The sequence below is a fragment of the Calliopsis andreniformis genome, chromosome 3 (assembly GCF_051401765.1).
Source record: "Calliopsis andreniformis isolate RMS-2024a chromosome 3, iyCalAndr_principal, whole genome shotgun sequence".
Classification (NCBI taxonomy): domain Eukaryota; kingdom Metazoa; phylum Arthropoda; class Insecta; order Hymenoptera; family Andrenidae; genus Calliopsis; species Calliopsis andreniformis.
In genome coordinates, this window is record NC_135064.1 from 14673621 (window position 1) to 14693543 (window position 19923).

The window sequence follows — 19923 nt, forward strand, 5'->3', positions numbered from 1 at the left end:
GTCACGAGCAGATGCCACCCCATTCGACACCGCGAACGACCGCTCGTTGCTTCTCCTTCTCGCTTGGTCTGTCTCTCTCGGGGGAACGGGTTGAGGTCGCGAGCATCGCGAGAAACGATACTTTAGGAACCGAATCGCTGAGTCTTCTTACAGTTGCCCGCCTTACCGAGTCGCATCCTTCGTCGCTGACGTCCACGATGCCCGTGATCGCCATCCACGAGTCATATTCTCGCTCTAGGTACAGTACACGTCACCGCTGTCTATATACAGGAGAGTGAAAAGCGTCCGTGGGAGTTCGGGGACCAGACACGGCCCTTGGCAGTCGACCATACGCGCACTGTTGAATACCAGCCGAAGTACAATAGCACGTTGCTGACAGTTCAGCGATGATTACGAGGTTAGCACTGAGCGTTTGCTTCGTAACACCGATTGGACTCCGTCTCTGGGGCCATCTTCCACTTTCAGCTCCTCGATGAAGAGGAGATCGAAGTCCTTTGGAAGGAAGGTTCGAAGATGGCGATTGATCGAGGTGAGCTATGAGTAGATCGCGGATGGATGTCCAGGTGTGGTCGAGCGCTGCTTTCCCCGCGTTTAGGACGTTGCGGTTTGCTGGATATCTTGGACGAGGACGTGGTTCGTGCGTCGATCTCACTCAATGAACAGCCTGTCAGTGGCGAGAAGGACAAAGGCAGTGTTGTAACCGGTCAGAAGGAGAGTGAGGCTCGTCCAACTGATCGTGGATGGACCGCGATTCTTCGGTAGGACGCTTGTACGTGGCACTGTGTCGGTGTCTCGGCTCGACAAGGGCTCCAACGATCGGTTCCATCAGACGAGGGGTGTCCCGTATACTTCGTTCGTGTGCAGGTTTTGATTACTGTCATTCTGCCTCGAGGCGCATTGCTGGAACAGAGAAAGAAAGGGGCTCCTCAAGCACCCGACCGATTGCTTCGATATGGACCAAAGTTACCTTTTAATAATAAAGATCTTATGAAAGGAAAACAGAAGTTGTGGTCACTTGTGGCTAGTTGGATTAATTTTCGACTTCTTTGGCGTGAAATGTAGCAACTTTATATCTATCTACTAGGTATATCCTTGAAAATAAATATGTAGGATATTTTCAAAAATTTGCTAATCTATAGCCTAACTAAGTTTGAAACCTCGAAATGTCGAATAATTATCAATTAAAGATAACCCAATTTTGCATACCAAATTTCATAGATACATGATTCGAAAATCGAAACACTGCATCTTTAATAGCCTCAGTTTTCGATATGCTACACTTGTACGCCACTCTTACATGATGGAGGTCTTACGTGTTCAACAATGAGGCCATTTGCCTAAATCGATAAAAAGTGACTCACCGCTTGCTTCCTCTCCCAGCTTTTCATTGCAGACTTGTATTTCTCGAATTCGTGGCACCAATCCGAGTATATCTTCTGATAATCGTTGGATTTGGCGGGCGCAGAACATCTGTGCGCGTCCACGGTGATGTTGTACGAGCAGAGGAGCGAGCCGCCGAGCCAACAGTCGTACCTCCCGGCGTCTTGTTCGTTCACGCCCACGATTACTAGCCCCTTCTCGGACGTCTCGATGAACTTGTCCCCTCCGGCACCGTATTTGTACGCTATCTGGTACCTGCCTTTCTCCTTGCTGTAGTGGTACCATCTCACTTCCTGATTCGCCAGCACTTCTGGCATCTTCACGAAACAGCCCAGATGCACCGATTGTCCCCAGGTGACAAACAGTTTCCGCTTGCCTACGCTGCTGTCGCAAACGTCCGCGGTGCTGTTTGACACATCTTGGAGAAGCCTGGAAAATATAAATAATAAAAATGTATTGTACATTATTTTGTTTCTATATATCTGAATTTATCCATTAAATAACTGCAATCGGGATTTATACAATTCGTAATTTAAATACGCAGTGTTTGAAGAATGTTAAGTGGTAACTGGGATTTTATAGAATGTATACTTTAAAGGAGGAAAAGATATTTGAAGATTCTTCAAATTAAGCTATGGTAGTATTTTTCTTCCATTGAAAAGCTTAAAAGTAAAATAAGTAAAATCTTCATTTTTACAAATTCTCATTGATGTTAATATCTATGCCATAATAATATAACATCACAATATCAAGAAAAATAAATTTCTCGCTTTCAAATCAAATACTAATTCTTTCGAGCCCCATAACAATGTCAACAAACTTAATTACATTAGTCGCATAATGTTACACCCTACACTGTTTCAATTGACAATGAATTAGCTCTACTCACCCAGGTTCGTACGGTTTGCACATGTTGGTGTCCTTGTCCCAACCGCAATACGGATCGTGGACGCAGCGAAGACAGTTGTCATACCTGCGTGTACACATAACCAAGTCAATCTGCTTGATTCGATGATCGGACGCGACGTAAAGGGCCTTGTGCTCCTTCGAGATTTCCATGGCCTGAATCGGCTCGCCTGGCGTCACGTCGAAAACGTCCAACAGGATCGACTGGGATTCCCCGTTGTTGTCTATCCATTGGACAACTTTGTGTACACGTCCGTCACCTGTAACACAGGAGAACGGATGCCTTTAGCAAACCAGCGTTCGAGACAGCTGACGAGCCCTGTTGTACCATCAAATTTACATTGATCGGGTAATTTTCACAGGACACGTAAACATCGTGCTATTAATTACCAATTGTGTTTCGGTAACAATTTGAAAAATATACGTCTTTTTAGGAAGTACCATTTTTTAAAACTTTTTATTGTTTGTCAGGTAGGACATGTGGGGGTTAGTAAAGTCTTATTAAATATGACAACATATGTATTCTTTTTAAATTGTGTAATAACGTTTTACTTAATCAGTTTATTCCTGAATTCACTGGGATCATTTTAGTGAAAACTATAACACGTATTTGTCCTCGGTTTTATCTAAGTAATTTGTCTTCATAATAATGCAGTTTCCGATTGTGTTTGTTTTACGACAGTAATAGTAATAGCAGTAACAGATGATTGGCGGCAAGATGATACACCAGTGGCAGTAAATGCAGATTGTACAGGACGACTGCAAGAACTTCGTAGTTAGGGGGCGATTATCTCGCCAAGTTTCACCGAATGACAAATTAGAACGGATGTCAGTGCAGAACATGAAGGGACGCGTTTTGCTTTGATTCCCTGACCACGATTTGACATTCTAGCGCGAAAATTATAATATAGCTTCGAAATTTTATGTCACAAGCAATTCGTCTCTTAAGACTGAATAATTTCAATTATCTCTAAACATTTCATTATAAAAACCAGCAGAGATATGTGTTTGCCTATTTTCAAACTTTGGATTTATACATGATGTTCAACAACAGGTATTACAAATTTTAGGGGGTGATTCTATATGCTAAAATAAGACGTAAATGAAGGTAGATGGGATTGTGTTTGAAGCTTCATTTTCGGGATATTAATAATTTTAAAAACGCATTTAAAATACATGTGAAATGTGTCTAATTAGAGATGTATTCTATTGCTGGTCTGGGTTAAGTAGAAATCAGGTCAGACACACTGAAACTAGTAGAATAAATCTTAAGCTAAACACAGCAAAGTCAGTAGAATAAGCTCCAAGATAGACACAACGAAGTAACTAGAATAAGTCTCAAGTAAAACACAGCGAAATCAGTAGAATATGTCTCCAGTCAGACACATTTGAAGCGTCTATTAAATTACTAAGAAATAAAGCTCTGTACACAAACTTGTTTATTCATTTTCATTTTACTTGATCACTTAGAATCATTTCTTAAAATTTCTGACTTTTGTCGTCAAACACTCTGTATACTATATCCCCATAAAAATGTTCTAAAGTCTAAGGAAAACATCTCAAAATATCGCATTTATGTATGTACTTACTCGAGCCAGCATAGTAGACTGTGTAATCCAAGTCGACATCGACGAAATCGATGCGCAGCTTATCCACGACCAATCGCGTGAACATCACGTCGCGTTTATAGAACACAGGCTTCTCGTTTTCGTGCGATATCGCAGAGTCCATTAGAGGGTGTGATCGAATGAAATTCAACACAGTGTCAGGGAACGTCTCGGTGTCGTTTACGCACTGTCCAGGTCGTGGTTCAGGAACTTTATTGGAGAGCACCGGAAGCCACGCGCTGCTACTGGTCGCCTGTTCTTTGAACTTCCCCCGGAACGCCTCTTGGATCGCGTCGATATGGAAAGAGCAAATCGCTGAGCCCATCAGTCCGTTCGTCGAAGTTGTAAATGTGCCATAGAAGTGAGTGTCATCGCCTGGCACTTTGTAGATACTCTCTGGAAAAATGGAAATTTCACGGTTGTTAATTTTTCATACTTAATTTTACTAGGAATCTAGAGGCTTCTAGTAGCTGTCGATATAATTTCTTATTGGTATTATTCATAATCGTGTAAGTTACTGTTAGTCAGAGTTCAGTAAAAGTTGTAATCCAGTTAAGGTGTTAGTAGTAAATAGAGTCAGAGTTTACACTGAGAAACTAATTCTTTAAATCATTTGGATATTATTGTAAATCAATTACAATGTAACTGAATCGATTTTTTATGTTTCTTATCAGATTTCTATTATTTTTGTTCTTGCGTAAGTTATATTTCAGATTTACGTTTCTATATCCTGCAATACTTTCTGACATAAAAAGATAAAGTTAAACGAATGTAAAATTTATGAAAGAAGTTAGAAATGTTACTTACGTATTTCGTTAAAGTAGAAGGGAAATTCGCCGGGTATCGAACAGTTCAACCTAGCTTTGAGATAAGTTGACCAATTCTGGGACAGGATATTCTTGCCACCCGTGTCCCTTTTGCAAACTCTTGCGACACGCGAATAGACGCTTTTGCCACAGTTTATATATTCCACTGCGGTTTCACGGAAAAAGAAGAACACGTGGCTACCGATATCATAAGACCCCACAAAATTTGGCTCTGCAACAGATAAAATTGAAAATTTAGTCTCGCAAACGTCGCAAAACTTAACACATTATAAAACATGCTCTTATACAATTTTGAACTAAAATCTAAAAAATATATTCACTATTTTTAAAGCTTGATTTTCGTTAAATTCCAACATCTGTTAATTCCATTATTCCAGTTAAATTTGATATATTTCATACAAATATATAGCTAAAAATGAAGTAAATATAAATTCATATTAAAATTAGCATAGCAAATATTTGACACACTGCGGAACTGACTTTAATATGATTACTTATCTCTCGAAAAATTCAATGCACGTTCAATACCAGTTCCTGTCAGTGTAAAATTCATGAAGACATTAAATTGCACGTGAGAAAGAAACTAAATAGCACAACGAAGCGACGAAGCGGCATTTTCGATGGCAGCCACGGTGACAAGACACCTGATAATCAAATTTCACGTGAAGATTTCCGCTGAACGATTTGCTCTTTAAACACAATCAAGCAAATTAAGATGCAAATCCGTCCCATTGCTTCGCACTCTTTTAACCCGATTAAAAGTCAATATGTCGATGGAGGTACTGGTGACAAAAAATATTCACCGAGCTGGTTCAGACAGAAGAAAAGAGAGATCAATTTTCTAGCTGCCTCGGCATCTGTCTCTTCCCAGATGATCTACTCGACCAATGTAAACTTTAATAAGTGAATTTTCTTCAATCGCCATTGCACCTCTTTGAGAATGCTATTCGTTTATCTCTGAGCGAACGAAAATTCTCTAGAGCAGCACTCCAGCGAGTTTGCGGGAAAGCTGAAGAATTTATAAAGTGAACTGTACGATAATAAATTAACCTAATCCACTTTCGCAATTTCAACGAATGCATTTTCGCGTTGACGATAGCGAGCGCAATGTCAACACTCGAAAATAGACTGACTACTCAGACCTCAAACAGCAACTTTTTGTCGTTTGTCTTCGCGCTTAAACTCGTTGCAAATAAATGCAGTATAGCGGGCGTAATGAACGCTGAAATAGAATATATTCGTTGAAGGAAAAACTTGCGTTGAGGTTGCAGCTAGCCAGTTCAGACAAGAATAATAATTTTCTTCAGTACACTTTAACAGTAGACGCTTCCCACAGCTGCAATATTATTTTATATGCAGTCTATGGAACAGAAAAAAAGAGAGATGTTTATGCGAAACAAAGACAAAGGGCGAAAATACTGTGTTTCTATTTTACATGAGTGAAATTTTTCCGTGTGTATTATTTTAGAGAATATGATTTGGTCGAAAACTGTACCATTTAGATGCTTTTGAAAAATAAGTGAAATAAGCTGAAATTATTCTGAAATGTATGATAATTAAAATACTCAACATGGATGAATAACATTTTGTGTGAATATTTTGAGAATATTGTAGCTTCATCAAAATATTTTGAAAATTCTACCAGGTTGGAGAAGAGTTCCGTATTTTCCCAATAAGAAAGGTTTACGTCTTGCAATGTCAATGTTTCGCGCGATCAGACAGAAAGCATGCCCATCACCACGGGCGCTCGTAGGAAAAAACAAAAGTTGAACATTGGGGAAATTATGCGGAAGGGTTACGAGTTGAGAAACGATCGTCGGAGTTCTACAGAAAACTTCGAAATTCGAAAGCTCCCCCAGACAATAAGAAAAACTATAAAACAGAAGTCTAGCAGTTACGACAAGGTGAAGCAAGTTTCACGCTTCAAGCAAGAGGAACGACTCTTCCCAGTTTTCATTTAACCCTAGTGAAGCGTCGAAGTTGAACGCATGCTTAACGAGCGTCCACTTGTCGTTTTTACGATCTGCAATCGTAAAACCACTTAACGGTTCGCTCGCCACGCTCGCCGGAGCATCGATAATTTGTGAGCACTGATAGTTAGTGAAAATCAAAGTTTATCGCTTGAGATCTCGTTTGTGGATAATGCAAGCGTTAAAAGTCCTCTCCCCACGTCATTACGTCGCTTAATGGATATTAGTCAAGAGACGAAACATGTAACAAGTGTAGAGGAATCCAAAAATATTTCTACTTGAGATATTATCTATAACTACAATATCTATAACTAGGAATTCTACTGTCAAAATACAATTCTTCATACAAAATTTCCATTTTTTAATTAGACTCATCACCCACTCAATACCACGAATCACCTTTTGGTAGCATCTTTAACTTACAGTTTTGTGAACTTTGTGACATACTTTCGATCTATGTAAAAAAGAGTTCTCAATTTCGGCATCATTTGAACATTGTTCCTTCTAAGAAGCACCAAAGCTATCCCTACCTTCTCAGTACTCTCCCAATGAAACCAGCCACTCGCGTGCCCCCTCTCGCCTCTAATTGTTTACTCTGACAGAACAGAAGACAAGACAAGACAATTGTCTTCTCCTCTCAGAGAAAACAATTTCAGCAAGTGAACAGTTAACCGCGTCGTTGTGGAAGAAGCGTTGGAACACCAAAGCGATACGGCCGGAAATCGAATTTTTTCCGCGCTCGGATTGCGGTGCGCGCGAACACGCTACAGGCTCTGTCGATTTTGCATTATGCGATGGGCGGGGGTGGCAAGAGGCCGCAATCTCTTTCACAGTTCACCGATTAAATCGATTGTCTGACGCTCCGCCGCTGGAAGTTTGATATATTGAGGGCGCGACGGCGAGAGGGGGGGCTGGCGGGAGGGAGGGGAGGAGACGCAGACGGAAGGACAGAGGAGCGGGACAGGGGACGGAACGCGGAGGGTGGAGAGGAAAAGGAAATGTCTGGACTAGAGTGGAACACGAGGCGACCGACGAGTTTTGATTGGGTGCCTCTCGTCGACGCGAAACGGCATTGTAGAGCGGAAAACGTTTTCGCAGCACTCTCGATTTCGCCCCGCGCGCTCGCGCGCCACGAATAATGAAATCACCCATGGGGCTAGTTTCATAAAGTTTACAAGTCGGCCGTCTAGGCTAGGTTGTCGCGCGTACGAATACGAAATTCTATTTTCCGCGACTCCCTCGCGCGTCGCCCTCGCTATTACGGACGACACCGCGTTAATAAATACGCCAAATTACTCCCAACCGGTTAAAACTCGACCCCGAGCTACGCCTGTCCCGGGACGCCCCCGCGGGATTGCCAAATTGACCGTGTCTGTCTTTTTTAACGCAAAGTTCCGAGGGAAACTTGCGACCCGCGCGCGGGCAAACTTGCACGGAGGCAAACTAGTGGCTGAGGATGATTTATATTGAGTAGATCCGATTAAACCCCTCGTCTGGCCTTTGGTTTCGACGCTGCTTGTATTTGGGAGCGGGGAATAGCGGGGACGAACTGACGAAGTCGACGTGGCAAATGCAGTGGCAGAGAATTTAATGTGTGTGTTATGGGATGCGTGGTTTTAATTGTGGAGGGTGGGGAATTGGAAATCTTGAGAGTTAATATTAATGAAAGTATTATTCGTGGTTGGATTGTTTGCATTATTTCTTTTTGAATTATCTGCTTTTCGAACGTTCATTCCTGATCGTGATGGTAAACTGGAGAGAGAATATAGAATGTGTTTGACGCTGAGAGGAAGCAATGTATTTTTTAAATGGTGAATTTTCTATTAATGATTTTTTAATAAGCTTCCAGTTATGTATACATAGAGCTCACAGTAATATGTTGGATGGTAGGTGAACATGACATGATATATTATTCGTTTAGAGTCGAGAGCATGAAGTACTAATGCTTGCGTCTGGTCTGACCACATATGGCGCACTTCTACTTACGTCAGGAAAATCAAAGGACATCTCTTGGATTACTTTCACACTCCACCCTTTCCAAACTATTTTTTTTAACACTGCATCCTAAATAAAAATCTTTAGAAAAAGGATTTCATAACAAATTCATTCAATTTACGTTTTAGAAATCTTTCGAAACCTTTTCTTAATACAGCTAATCAAAACTACTAAGAAAACGTGCTCAATTACTATGCAAAAATCCTACTGGTAACCAAAAGAGAAGGCTCAATACAAAAATAAATTCATTTTATAATTTCTCCTGAGTTTGTCTTCCCAAGATAAATCCATGTCATCAATTTAAATAATCTTTGCGAACAATATATCAAGGAAGCCCCTCGGTTGCGTTCCTCGCGCCACTGAACTTTGACGCACCGAGGTCATAGAACGGACGAACGCGGAAGTGTCCCATAGAAGGAAACAAATGACGGAGGAATGGGTGAACGTTATTTGACACGCGCAAGGATCCGTAAAAGTGGTCGGTCGTCAGCGGGTTATTCAGAGCTTGTTGAACTCTATCTACCGTGCACTTTTTTTCTCCATTCTAGTTGGCTCCTCCTGATCCTTTATCACCCCGCGAACCGCATCGATCTTCATTGTACATACTTTACCCGAGGAACGCCGCTCCAGAAGGAGAATCAGACGAAAAGAGGGAGAAAGGATCAGATAGGAAAACAAGAAGGGAAGCAGGAGCAGCACGTGGACCTATTCGTCTCACCGGGGTCTCTCTTGCATTTAATCAACGCCTCTGTTAATAGACAAACTCAATGCGGGGAATGGTTCTTGATGGTAGCGTACCGACCCAGTAAACCGACCCAGAAGGGGTGAAAGAGCAAAGCTTCGGATTAAACGACGAAACAAACGGCTAATCATGCATCCCACGGGAGGGAGGGACGCGTCGAGCGTCGAGGGGAGAGTTGGAAAGATACAAAGTGGGGTCGATGCTGTTCTCCTTCACCTCCTTTTACTCCTTTCGCTCTCGCGACCCTGCGTCTAGCGCGGAAACAGCAGAAAGGGAAGTCAAGGAGTTCGTGTCTGGCACACGTCGGAAGTTGGAAAACAGCGGAGCCCTTGTGAGAAATATTGCCATCTTGGATAAGCTGGATGAAAAATATGCATTGGAAGAGATTCATGAGACGGTCTGTTAATACTTGTTGTGTTAGATATAATTGAGACGATTAGGTTATTAGTACCTATTACTCGAAGATAGATATTATGTATAGAGGATTTCAAAGATGATGAAGTTAAGAATATTTCGAGCAGTATCCTCCCCCAATCACCACTGTGACCATAAAAAGACACTTTCTTGCGAAGACCATGGGACAATGAAATATAAAGATGAACCCTCATAAATTTGACGACTCAAAGTTTCTCCTCTCGTGTTTCGATCCCACATTCAGAACACGTTCTAATCTACATTTTCCAATATCCCTCCGCCAATCAAATTCCAGTGGATGGTGGGTAACGAAAAATCGAGTGAATCGTAACAATCCCAGCTGGTGATCGCGACCCCGCTAAAATTGATTAAAGACTCGGTCTACCAAAGCTGCTACAGAGAATCGTTCCTCCAGCTGGGATGCGAGAAACTTCGACTTCCTCGACCCTTTTCCGTTTCCAAGCGTTTGATAAGGCGAGGCATTTAGTCGGGGAAAATCGTGGCTGGGTGTTATTTTATTAGTCTGCGTTCTTCGATACCAATACCATCCACAGAGTTCGACACGGTGTAGCTCCGAAGCGTTGCCCTTCGATTCGTTTTCTGTCTTCCCCCTACCCCAGCCTTCTTTACACGGTTTTCCTGGGGAAACCCTCGACACTCGGCACAAAGACGGAACTGTCAGCCCCTTTATCCCTGCTGGAGAAACAGCCAGTGCCCTGGTATTGGCTTTATACGCAACTATTTAAGCGAAGTACGTGTTTCTTGCAACGTTCGGGCTTCAAAGAGTCTCGGTGTATAACGAGAAGGCTTCGCCCTACCGTGCACACATACATAGGCGCGCTCTTTCGCGTATTTCCTCCGGAAATCCGTATTCGGTTCCTAATGAAAATTTCTTTGTCGACCGAACCGCCTGTAACGAGAACCCTTAAGGACGTCCCTAGGCTGACGTGGCTTTTTGTTGGTTGATGATTAGTGGTCTGCGGTGACTACTTAACTGATAAGGGAATCGCTAGAATGCTTTGTTCGAGACTAGTGCAGTCTAATAACGTGTGATGTTCTAAAATTGAACTATGAACTGAGAAAGATGATTAAGTGTACGATGCTTGTGAGTCTAATGAGCCCACTTACTACTGTTTCTGTATGATAAAACTGGTAAATGTAATAAGTTTATGCATTGAAAGATTTTTATATTTGCAGCAAATGGAACAGACCATAGTTCTCAATAATATGTAAAGGATATGTGATTTTTAAGTTCGTTTGAACAGTTCATCTGATTTGTCTTGCTATATATTATTTGAGACTCAATTCTACTTCCTTTCTATTCTCTCTACACTTTGTCACAGATTTTACTTCCGATAGTAAAAAGAAAGCTGAATATAATCAAATTTTCTTTCAAATTCCCATGTTACTGTCTTGTTTGTTTTTAAATCTATACATTTCAGTCTATCAAATAGCTTCCACGAATGTTCCGGCTATAAAGTATCATCATGAGGATTTCATCTCGTTAAGTTTCATGCCCGTTGCCGTGAAAGTAGGCAGAGTACTAATTTCTCGGATATTGCCTCGTTCGAGACTGAGAAGAAATAGAAGAAATTGCAGAGCAGAAGGGTACTTACTGTCCAGCCATTTAGAGTCGTACTTCAAAGTCCTCTTGAAGCTGAACTCCTTCCGACCGGAGGTTAAATTGTAAAGATCCGCGCGGAAAATTACTGTATCGGCTTTCGTGAATTCGGCGTTGGTACCAGAATAAAGAGCTGGCAAGTCACCAGGATTGCCCTTTTCCACCCAGACTGCTGTCGAATTGTCCGCTGGGTCGTAAGGACACTTTGCTATGCCCAGTCCCACGCCTGCTACGAACTCGTGACGCGGCAAGTGGGTCAGATTGCTCTGTGGAAAGGCACACATACAAATATTACGTGAGAATATAATATAACATAATTTTTTAGTTATTTTAAATGTTCATATTATAGCTACGGTTTTATCATACTCTCAATCGTTCTATTTTAGAAGCAATTTATAGAAGGGAACGACACGTTTGCACAATGGAAAATTTGGAGCTGCAGCACAAAAGCTATGCGTTACTGCATGGGGCTCTATTACACGCACGGGAGTCGTAATCTTCGACAAAGCGAGACCAATATATTCTTCGACTTCATTACACGGGTACTTGAACGCACAATTCATTTACCACGCTGCATAACTCTAGCGCCCGGTGGAGCTGTGCTGGCGACAGATTTCTCGTAGAGAGAAATTACAACACGGTAGAATTTTCTTTATTTACTTAAATTTTCACTGTGAATGAAATTCAATTATTTTATAGATGAAATGTAAACAAGGATAATACAAAGACAATGAAATTAATAGAATCTAACATTTCCAGTTGTTCTACGAAATAGGAAAGGTATACTCGATACAGTATAATATTGCGAGTAAATACTACTTGCTTAAGTAGTACGTATCAATCATTTATTTTCCTTCCATCTGTAATCTTTCATATGGAGTAACTCTTCACGCTCTAATATGTAATGAATAATGTAACCATGCGTGTAGTCCATAGAAATCTCAGACATTCTGCTAGTGTTATCGATCTTTGACATTACCTATTCTACTATTTAACCTTACCCTCTAATTTTCTCTAATTCAAAGCCTTTCATCCCTCCAATTTTCAAGTATGACTAATATAGTTTGAGAGTTGAGAACAGAACTGAAAAACAAGTATAGACAAATATACTTACATAAATCACCCAATCCTTAGGCGAATGAGCGTTCGTGCCGCATATATAAAGTCGATTGCCACCCTCCATCGGCTGAATTACCCTTATGTGATTCCGACAGTCGAAGTGCTGCGAAAGAAGAGGAAGGAAATTGAATTTTTGACGGATACAAGCGAAGAAACGTGGATTGTCGACGAAGGAGAAGAGAGTTTGATGCGTGGACACGGATTATTCACAGAATTATATAGAGAACAAGATCGAAGGAAAGAGTTTCCCCGTGATCGATCACAACGTTCGCGTATTTCGCACGTGAATCGGCGCGCTGGTAAAGTAAATTGGTTTTGTCGTCACGTAGAGAATATTTGCGTGGACCTTACATCTCGACGAGTGCGCGCGCGATGAATACGAATGAAATTGTAATAAGCGATGGTCTACGACGAGATGAACGCGAAATCGTCGACTTTGGAGTACCTTTCCTTACCCTTATCAATCCACTCTCCATAGATATACGTATATCTTGATCAAAAAGATTAAACGTTTCGCGACATTCTATGGTTGTTAAGTTTCTTATTCAGTGAAAATATTATCAAGGATATTTGTGAAAAAGGATAAAGTTCACTTTAAGTAAATAAATGATTTTCACAATTCTTGATATTCAAACGAATTTCCAAGTTTTCTGAATTTTGAAGATTCTATTTTTAATAGCTAATAATGCAATTTATTGTGAAATTATTAAAGTGGACCGAGTAACTATATGGAAATGTTCCTCTTTGAAATGTCATGATACACTCCTGCATTTCAAACAAAGCAGTAACAACGTCAGGGGTCGATACTGTGTAAAATGAACGAAAAAACACGTTGGTGAAAAGTTGTTGTCCATTACCGTGTTTCAGTAAAAGTTAGTGACCGTTGACAGTTTTTAACGAATCTGTTCAATATCAAGCTTCGTAGTCATAGAATTGAAATGCATGGCCCATTAAATGGGATCTGTGTTTCTCAAACCCCTCTTCGTTCTTTTTCTCTTTCGATCCATTTATGTTACATATCAAATCCAAGACAAAAAAGTAATACCCATTAATATGTGACTTTACAATGAAGTAATGTTTTTTAGAAGTACATTGCTTTCTTTATGTGTTTAGCTTTAAAGAAAAACTTTACACAATAATTGCCCTCATTATTCCATTTTTACACAAAACTTTTTTACGCCGTTCGCCATTCCTTTGTTTTAGATTTTCGTAATGAGATCACCCCCACGATTATATCATACTTCACATAACGTTAATTACATCTGCTCAATATTAAAGCTAAAACAACACAAGTCAAGTGTTAAATGCAATAATAAAATAAATGAGATAACATACCTCTGATTTCCCTCTGGACACACAGCTTGCCACGTTGTTTGCCTCCAAATTAAGGACATCCCTCTGTAACAGAAAAGGAGAGAGAACAGTTAGTTTCATCGTGACACGATATAGAACAATAATCTAATATATTCAATTCAGTATAATTTAGATACTATTAAGCACAATTGGTGAAATTATATGAATAACGTCAACGACATTATAGTAGCTTACACACCTGACTTTTTACTGATAAGTATCAAGAAACTAGATAATAATTTGCTGCCTATAAGTATATTTAATTTATTTTTCTTATGCGTCCAGTGAAAGTTCTAAAAACAAATGATAGATAATCGGCGAATGAAGTTTCTAAGTGTACTCATGAAAGTGTCAAAAGTATGATATAATTAAGTTTGATGATATCAATAAACAATATGTACTGGATGTAAGAATAAAACTACATCGAAGTAGTATTTATAACGCTAAATGAAACATAAAATCGTTGTTTCATACGAGTAGTTTCAAAAGCGATATCAAGTGTAAAAATTTAGCGACACTGAGTGTGTCTAGGATCACACACAAGATTAACATAATCGTATGGTATTCTTCTTCAAAGCTTACTTTCAATACAATCCTAACTCGAAAATTACACTATTGTTTCTCCACATTCAAATAACCCCCAGAAATAAACGTGCTTAATTTTGTGCAGTCAGATGCGACAAAACGGCGAGATATTCACAACGATTCAGTGACACGTTCCTCCCATCCGGCGCGATTAAAGACGTACAACGCGGGGCTTGAAATCTCGCAAGCCAGCTGCTAGGAAATGGAACGATCATTAAGAACACAAATGTCAAACGAGCCTCGGGAACTCAATTACAACGCACACTCGACGCAATATACTTTTAAACTTCGTTACGACCGTCCATTTGGCGGAGCCTCGCTCGAGTGGCGGCGTTGAAGCCGGGTCGATAAGAAATTCAAACGTCGCGAGCCGTCGACGGAAGAGAAAATGAATCTTTCTCCATTGGAACGGTCGTTGAATGACTCGACGTGGAACATCGTTGGCGCGTCGAAAGCCGGAAAATTCTATTTCGGCGCTCGCTGCTATAATTACGAGTCTCTCCGCGAGGGGGCGGGGCACAGAGGGTTAAAAAGCTCGAGATTCCGACGGGGGGACATTCTTCCATTCGCTCATTTGACGCTCGGCGAGCGTTGGCGGCCATCCCTCAGCCTTCCTTTCGGCGACAACACGGTCGACCATCCACCGGAACGCGAAGAGGTGTCAGGAGTGCATGCTTCACGTTTTGCAAGCACCGTGAAGAGGGCCCCCACGCTCTCTTGTGCCCATTGTGCGGGTCGCGACGTCGTCGCAGACGGAGGCCACGCCACTTGCTCGCCTTTCGACACTCGAAAGCTGCTACGAATGTGCCTCGAAATAAGGTCAACAGACGCAGAGCTACGAGAAGAGTGGGAAGGTATCAAGTCCGAGAACGTGCCTTCGCTTTCTGTCGGACCATTTCCTTCCTGACTCGAGTCAAAAATGGACCTTTCAATTAATGCGTCTGACGCTTCAGCTGGATTCAAATAATACTCATACTTTAGTTAATAACGATGGATAGTGGTAATCTAATGCTCGAATAGCTTCCTTAATTACTTATTAATGTTAACAACTTGAAATTCCTAATCTTTGCTAAATGCTACTATGTACCTAATATTAGTCAGTGCCATTTTAGCAGATTCTATATGGGCCGAATTTTGTTGTCAGTTCCTGGAAACTTTAATCTCAGTATGACTTTTGAATTACAATGTGTTAAATAAAAATAATAGTAAATAGTGTGAAGTATTTATTATTACAGTCCCTCAATATACCTGATAATTAGGTAGGTACTAACTTCTTAGTATGAAATTAATCTAGAATCGAGAGATCACCGTATTCTCTATATTCTCTATAAACAAATCTATACTGAACTTAACACCTTGCTCACCCCTACAGCTCCTTCAGAAATTTCCTCGCCATTTATCGATAGATTCGATCACATACATCAGACCCATTTTCCCTCTGCGAAATCTCGAGCAGCCAGCGAGCAAACGTGATTCAGAAAAACGGACACCGCGATCTCGCAAACCCCTCGGCCATGTATCTCGACGCCTCAGAGGGGTCCCCTTCTCTCTGTCAGTCGGGGCGTTTCGTGCACCAGAGGTCGTGGACACGATCCGGAAAAGGAAGTGGTTCGTTTGCACGGTCAATCGTCCGAAACGCGTCGGCCTTAACGATCGATCTCCTGTGGATGTCGCGTGCCGCTCTCCCGCTAGTGTCACGGCCAGAAACGGCGTCGATCCTCGAAATTATCCTGGCCCGAGCCGGATGGGCGAAGGGAGAACTCGAAACAGCGCCCGCTGACAGTGATCTACGACTAATAAATTAACGAAAGAATCGTTGTTGCTTGTGTGCACGCGACCGCGCGGCGATATTCGTTATTTCGAGCGATGCGAAAGACAGCGACAGGGACACTCGAAACGCTGTGAAATCGTCGAGGATCCCTCGGCTTCATACACTCCGACAGTTTTATTGCTTTTTCAAGGTAACATTACTCTTCTTGCAACATTCTGTACACTCTACCGGATGTGGACAATTATTAATGCGTTATCGGTAAATGTTTGAATATACTGAAACGAATATTTTTAATTGTTTCATCTGAAACGCAAACTTCTATTATAAAAGGTTTGCACACATTATTTGCGAACACTGTTCACAAACTGTTCGCTAGTGTAAACCCAGCTTAAGAGGTAAAGAAAAATTCAGTCTAGAACTTTAAAAAACAGATTTCCCTGACGAAAACTATTATGAGTAAATACTACCCTGTTATCGCAATTTTTCTTGCTTTCCTGAAAGAGAAGAATCGTATAATCGTTCACTTCTTGTCCCACATTAGAGACAATGAATAATCATACACGTACGATATCAGGCGTTCACAAACACATGACACGTAAACCGTCGACCCTGGCAATACTGAATCTGCACAGATATACGTACACATAACTGCACAAACAAGCATGCGATTGTGCGAATCACGCACTCCAGGATAGAAGCGATTGGACAAGAGGACCACAGGTGGACGGTCACGCACACGAATGCGTAATCACGTGTAAATATATGGTGTCTAAACAGAGCGCGTGCAGGAGCGCGCGCGGCCTCCGCGATTGTGCGATTATACGCGTTCGTGCTCCGATGAGCGTGGAATCGCATGTACACATCTTGTTCTCCAAGCAGTCGGTGCATCCTGTCGCCTCGATTTCTCATCACCCCAACTCCTGTTATTCGCAGTGTAACGCGAACTTTGCCACGAATGGGACTAAATGGGCTATGGGATTGGAACTATTGCAGACGTCCAGTTAATTAACCATAGTTAGGAGTTCCCTATTACCTACACGTTTAATATAATATTCTTCATTAACATCACTTTCATTTGACTGAGTGCGATATTCAGAAGCAGTTAAAATGAACGATATCAAGATTTTATACGTTTGACGATAAGTCTAATTTATGCTGGGGAATGTCGAAGACAGAACTCTACGTTCACGAAGCTCAGCCTCCACGAAATAATTGTTAACCTGGGGAGGACTTTAGCGCGATAATAATTTTCAGAGATCTACTGCGACACGGTGGTATAAAGATAATCTACTTACGAATTACGTTACCTACGCTCACTTCTATATAATCGCTCTCGAAATACAACGCACGTGGCCGCTAAACCGCTACGTCTCGAAGTCGCTGATGTATTCATGCATTTCCTATGCAAAATGTCACAGTAATAACAGAATATTCCCAGTGTCATTTTCCTGCTCAGAAAGGTCCACAGACCTGTTATCTTTCTCGTTCAACTTGCACAAGAACTGCATCTTCCGTTTTCCATTATCGTGATTATATACGCAATTATTTTCATCCTGAAAGGCACGTAACCGGTTTTTCTGGTATAAATGTTTTATTCGATTTATTTGATAACTTATATTCTGATTTTCCTATATTTCTATATAAATTTTTGTATACCTCATAAACGAAGTCAGATAGGACATGTGTTTTGTATCTTTCTCTTAAATACTGTCGTAAATATTGTACTGTATTTTAAACAAACCTCGAACTTCTGTCAGAATAATTTTAAGGTAGGCAAGATTACTATTTCCTGCCTAGACTTACGCGAAATTGCATACTTGACCCGAATGACTCTGAACATACCTTCTTCCTCATTTCTTCCACATTTCGCCCTGAATCATCCAGTTAATTACCCGAAAACGAAATCTCTTAATCGCACAGAAAGCAACACGACAACCCATAGAAATACCTGACACACCTTATATCACTCGCCTTTCTAATCTCTATCCCAACGTCAAGTACCGATAAGACCCGCGCAAAAACGCCCGCAAGACCTCCTCGCGCAAATACCACTTGTCCCGTTAAAATCATTTAACGATTCCCCCCGTCCCTCCCCGACTCTACAGTACAGCTGCGCGTGGCCCCTGATAACGACGTATTACTCGTTAAGCAGCCCGATGCATTAAGGCCGCGATGTACACGCCGGCTCGGTGGTAATTAAAAGCGAAACCATTCCCAGTATCCGCACTTAACCGTAAGCCAGCAAGGATCTCCTCGTTACACTAATCATTGCTATCCGGCGGCGAGCGTGAGTTAGAAATGGCCGAGGAAATGGAGCCCCTGGGCCGGGGGGATATCTTTGAAAGGAAGAATGGGTCGAAGACCCAGGCTGAGCCTTGCTCGAGTACTTTCCCTGCTCTTCTTTTTTTATGCGCGCCGAAGGGTCGGATGAAATGAAACATGCTGATGGTATTGGCTACGCGGAAAGGGTGCGACGGGAGAACGATATGCTTTGCGAAGGAACGCGCGGCTCAGCCTGTTAATCGGCAAAAGGATTCCCTTCATAGTCTATTTATCGCCCGCTCTGAAGAATCTGTTCTGCTTCGGAAGACAAGGTAAAGAGATGCTGGTGTTAGAAAATATTGCATGGGGTATAATTTGTGGTTAAATCGAGAATGAGAGTTGACTTTGCGTGAAGAGTAAAAAGAGGATATGGAAGGAATTTTGTTCTTGCTGTTGGAGGCAGATGGGTTTCAGTTTCAGTCTATCAATCGGTGTAGCTACTATTGTTAGCTTAGTGTATTGTCAGAGTCGAAGGGTTTTCTAAGTGACCATAAATTTAGCTAAGAGTGCAGGGCTGTTGGACAACTGTACCTCAGATGTCGAGGGAACACGTTTTAGAAAGCGCAATTTCTGGGATGATATCCAGAAATCTGTTAGTTAACTTTCTCCTTTTGCGTGAAAATTTTCAACTGCACACATTATTATTGTCACCGCCTACCCTTGTTCAAATTCCACGAATAGGTTTTTTAGCACATCCGCCTACAAACGTCTTGAACCAATAGTGTTTCAACCATAGTGCAGCTTTGCAACCGTGTACATTTCGTATTCATTAATCAAAATACAAAATTTGAGAAATAATATCACTCACACTTATAGGATAACCTGGCATTTGCATGTGAGCCTGAATATGTAATAACATGAGTAGGAATATTCTCATCTTATTGCACCCTTCATGTTAAAACTCATTCACTTTTAATAGTATCAGTATGGCTGGGGTATTGTGTTTGGTTACTGCTTGTTATTTTTACTTACGGATTAATTTACAATAACCATGTGGATATGGTTCGACTCATGCAACAGGGGTTTTACTGCAGCCCCTAAAATTACTGATCGTATTCATTCATTTCCTTCCACGTAAAACTGAATAAAAAAAAAAGTGAAACATTTTACGACAATGGTCAATGCTACCTAAGTTGCAATACCCAGGAGCATGAATGTTACTTCACTGTTCCCAAATAACAAGGGCACCATAAAGTATTATGATTTCGCGCACATACGGCGAAAGGGACTGTAACATTAATTAAGTATACTCATTTATGAGATATGGTAACGCTGAATTGTTCCAGCGAAATGAGTCATAGAATCTAATGC

General features: G+C 41.3%; 1 protein-coding gene across 1 annotated transcript in view; it reads right to left on the bottom strand.

Annotated features, from left to right (window-relative positions):
* Positions 1-544: 544 nt before the first annotated feature.
* The window catches only part of Sema2a (Semaphorin 2a), a 205845-nt gene continuing 186466 nt past the window's right edge, over positions 545-19923 (bottom strand). Inside the window, exons 4-11 of the mRNA XM_076393611.1 lie at positions 13917-13979; positions 12577-12684; positions 11458-11728; positions 4701-4931; positions 3876-4289; positions 2270-2546; positions 1362-1809; positions 545-900 (exon numbers count right to left, since the gene is read on the bottom strand). Of these exons, the coding sequence (XP_076249726.1) occupies positions 826-900; positions 1362-1809; positions 2270-2546; positions 3876-4289; positions 4701-4931; positions 11458-11728; positions 12577-12684; positions 13917-13979 (1887 nt within the window). The 3' untranslated portion in view covers positions 545-825. The remainder of the gene's footprint in view (positions 901-1361; positions 1810-2269; positions 2547-3875; positions 4290-4700; positions 4932-11457; positions 11729-12576; positions 12685-13916; positions 13980-19923) is intronic.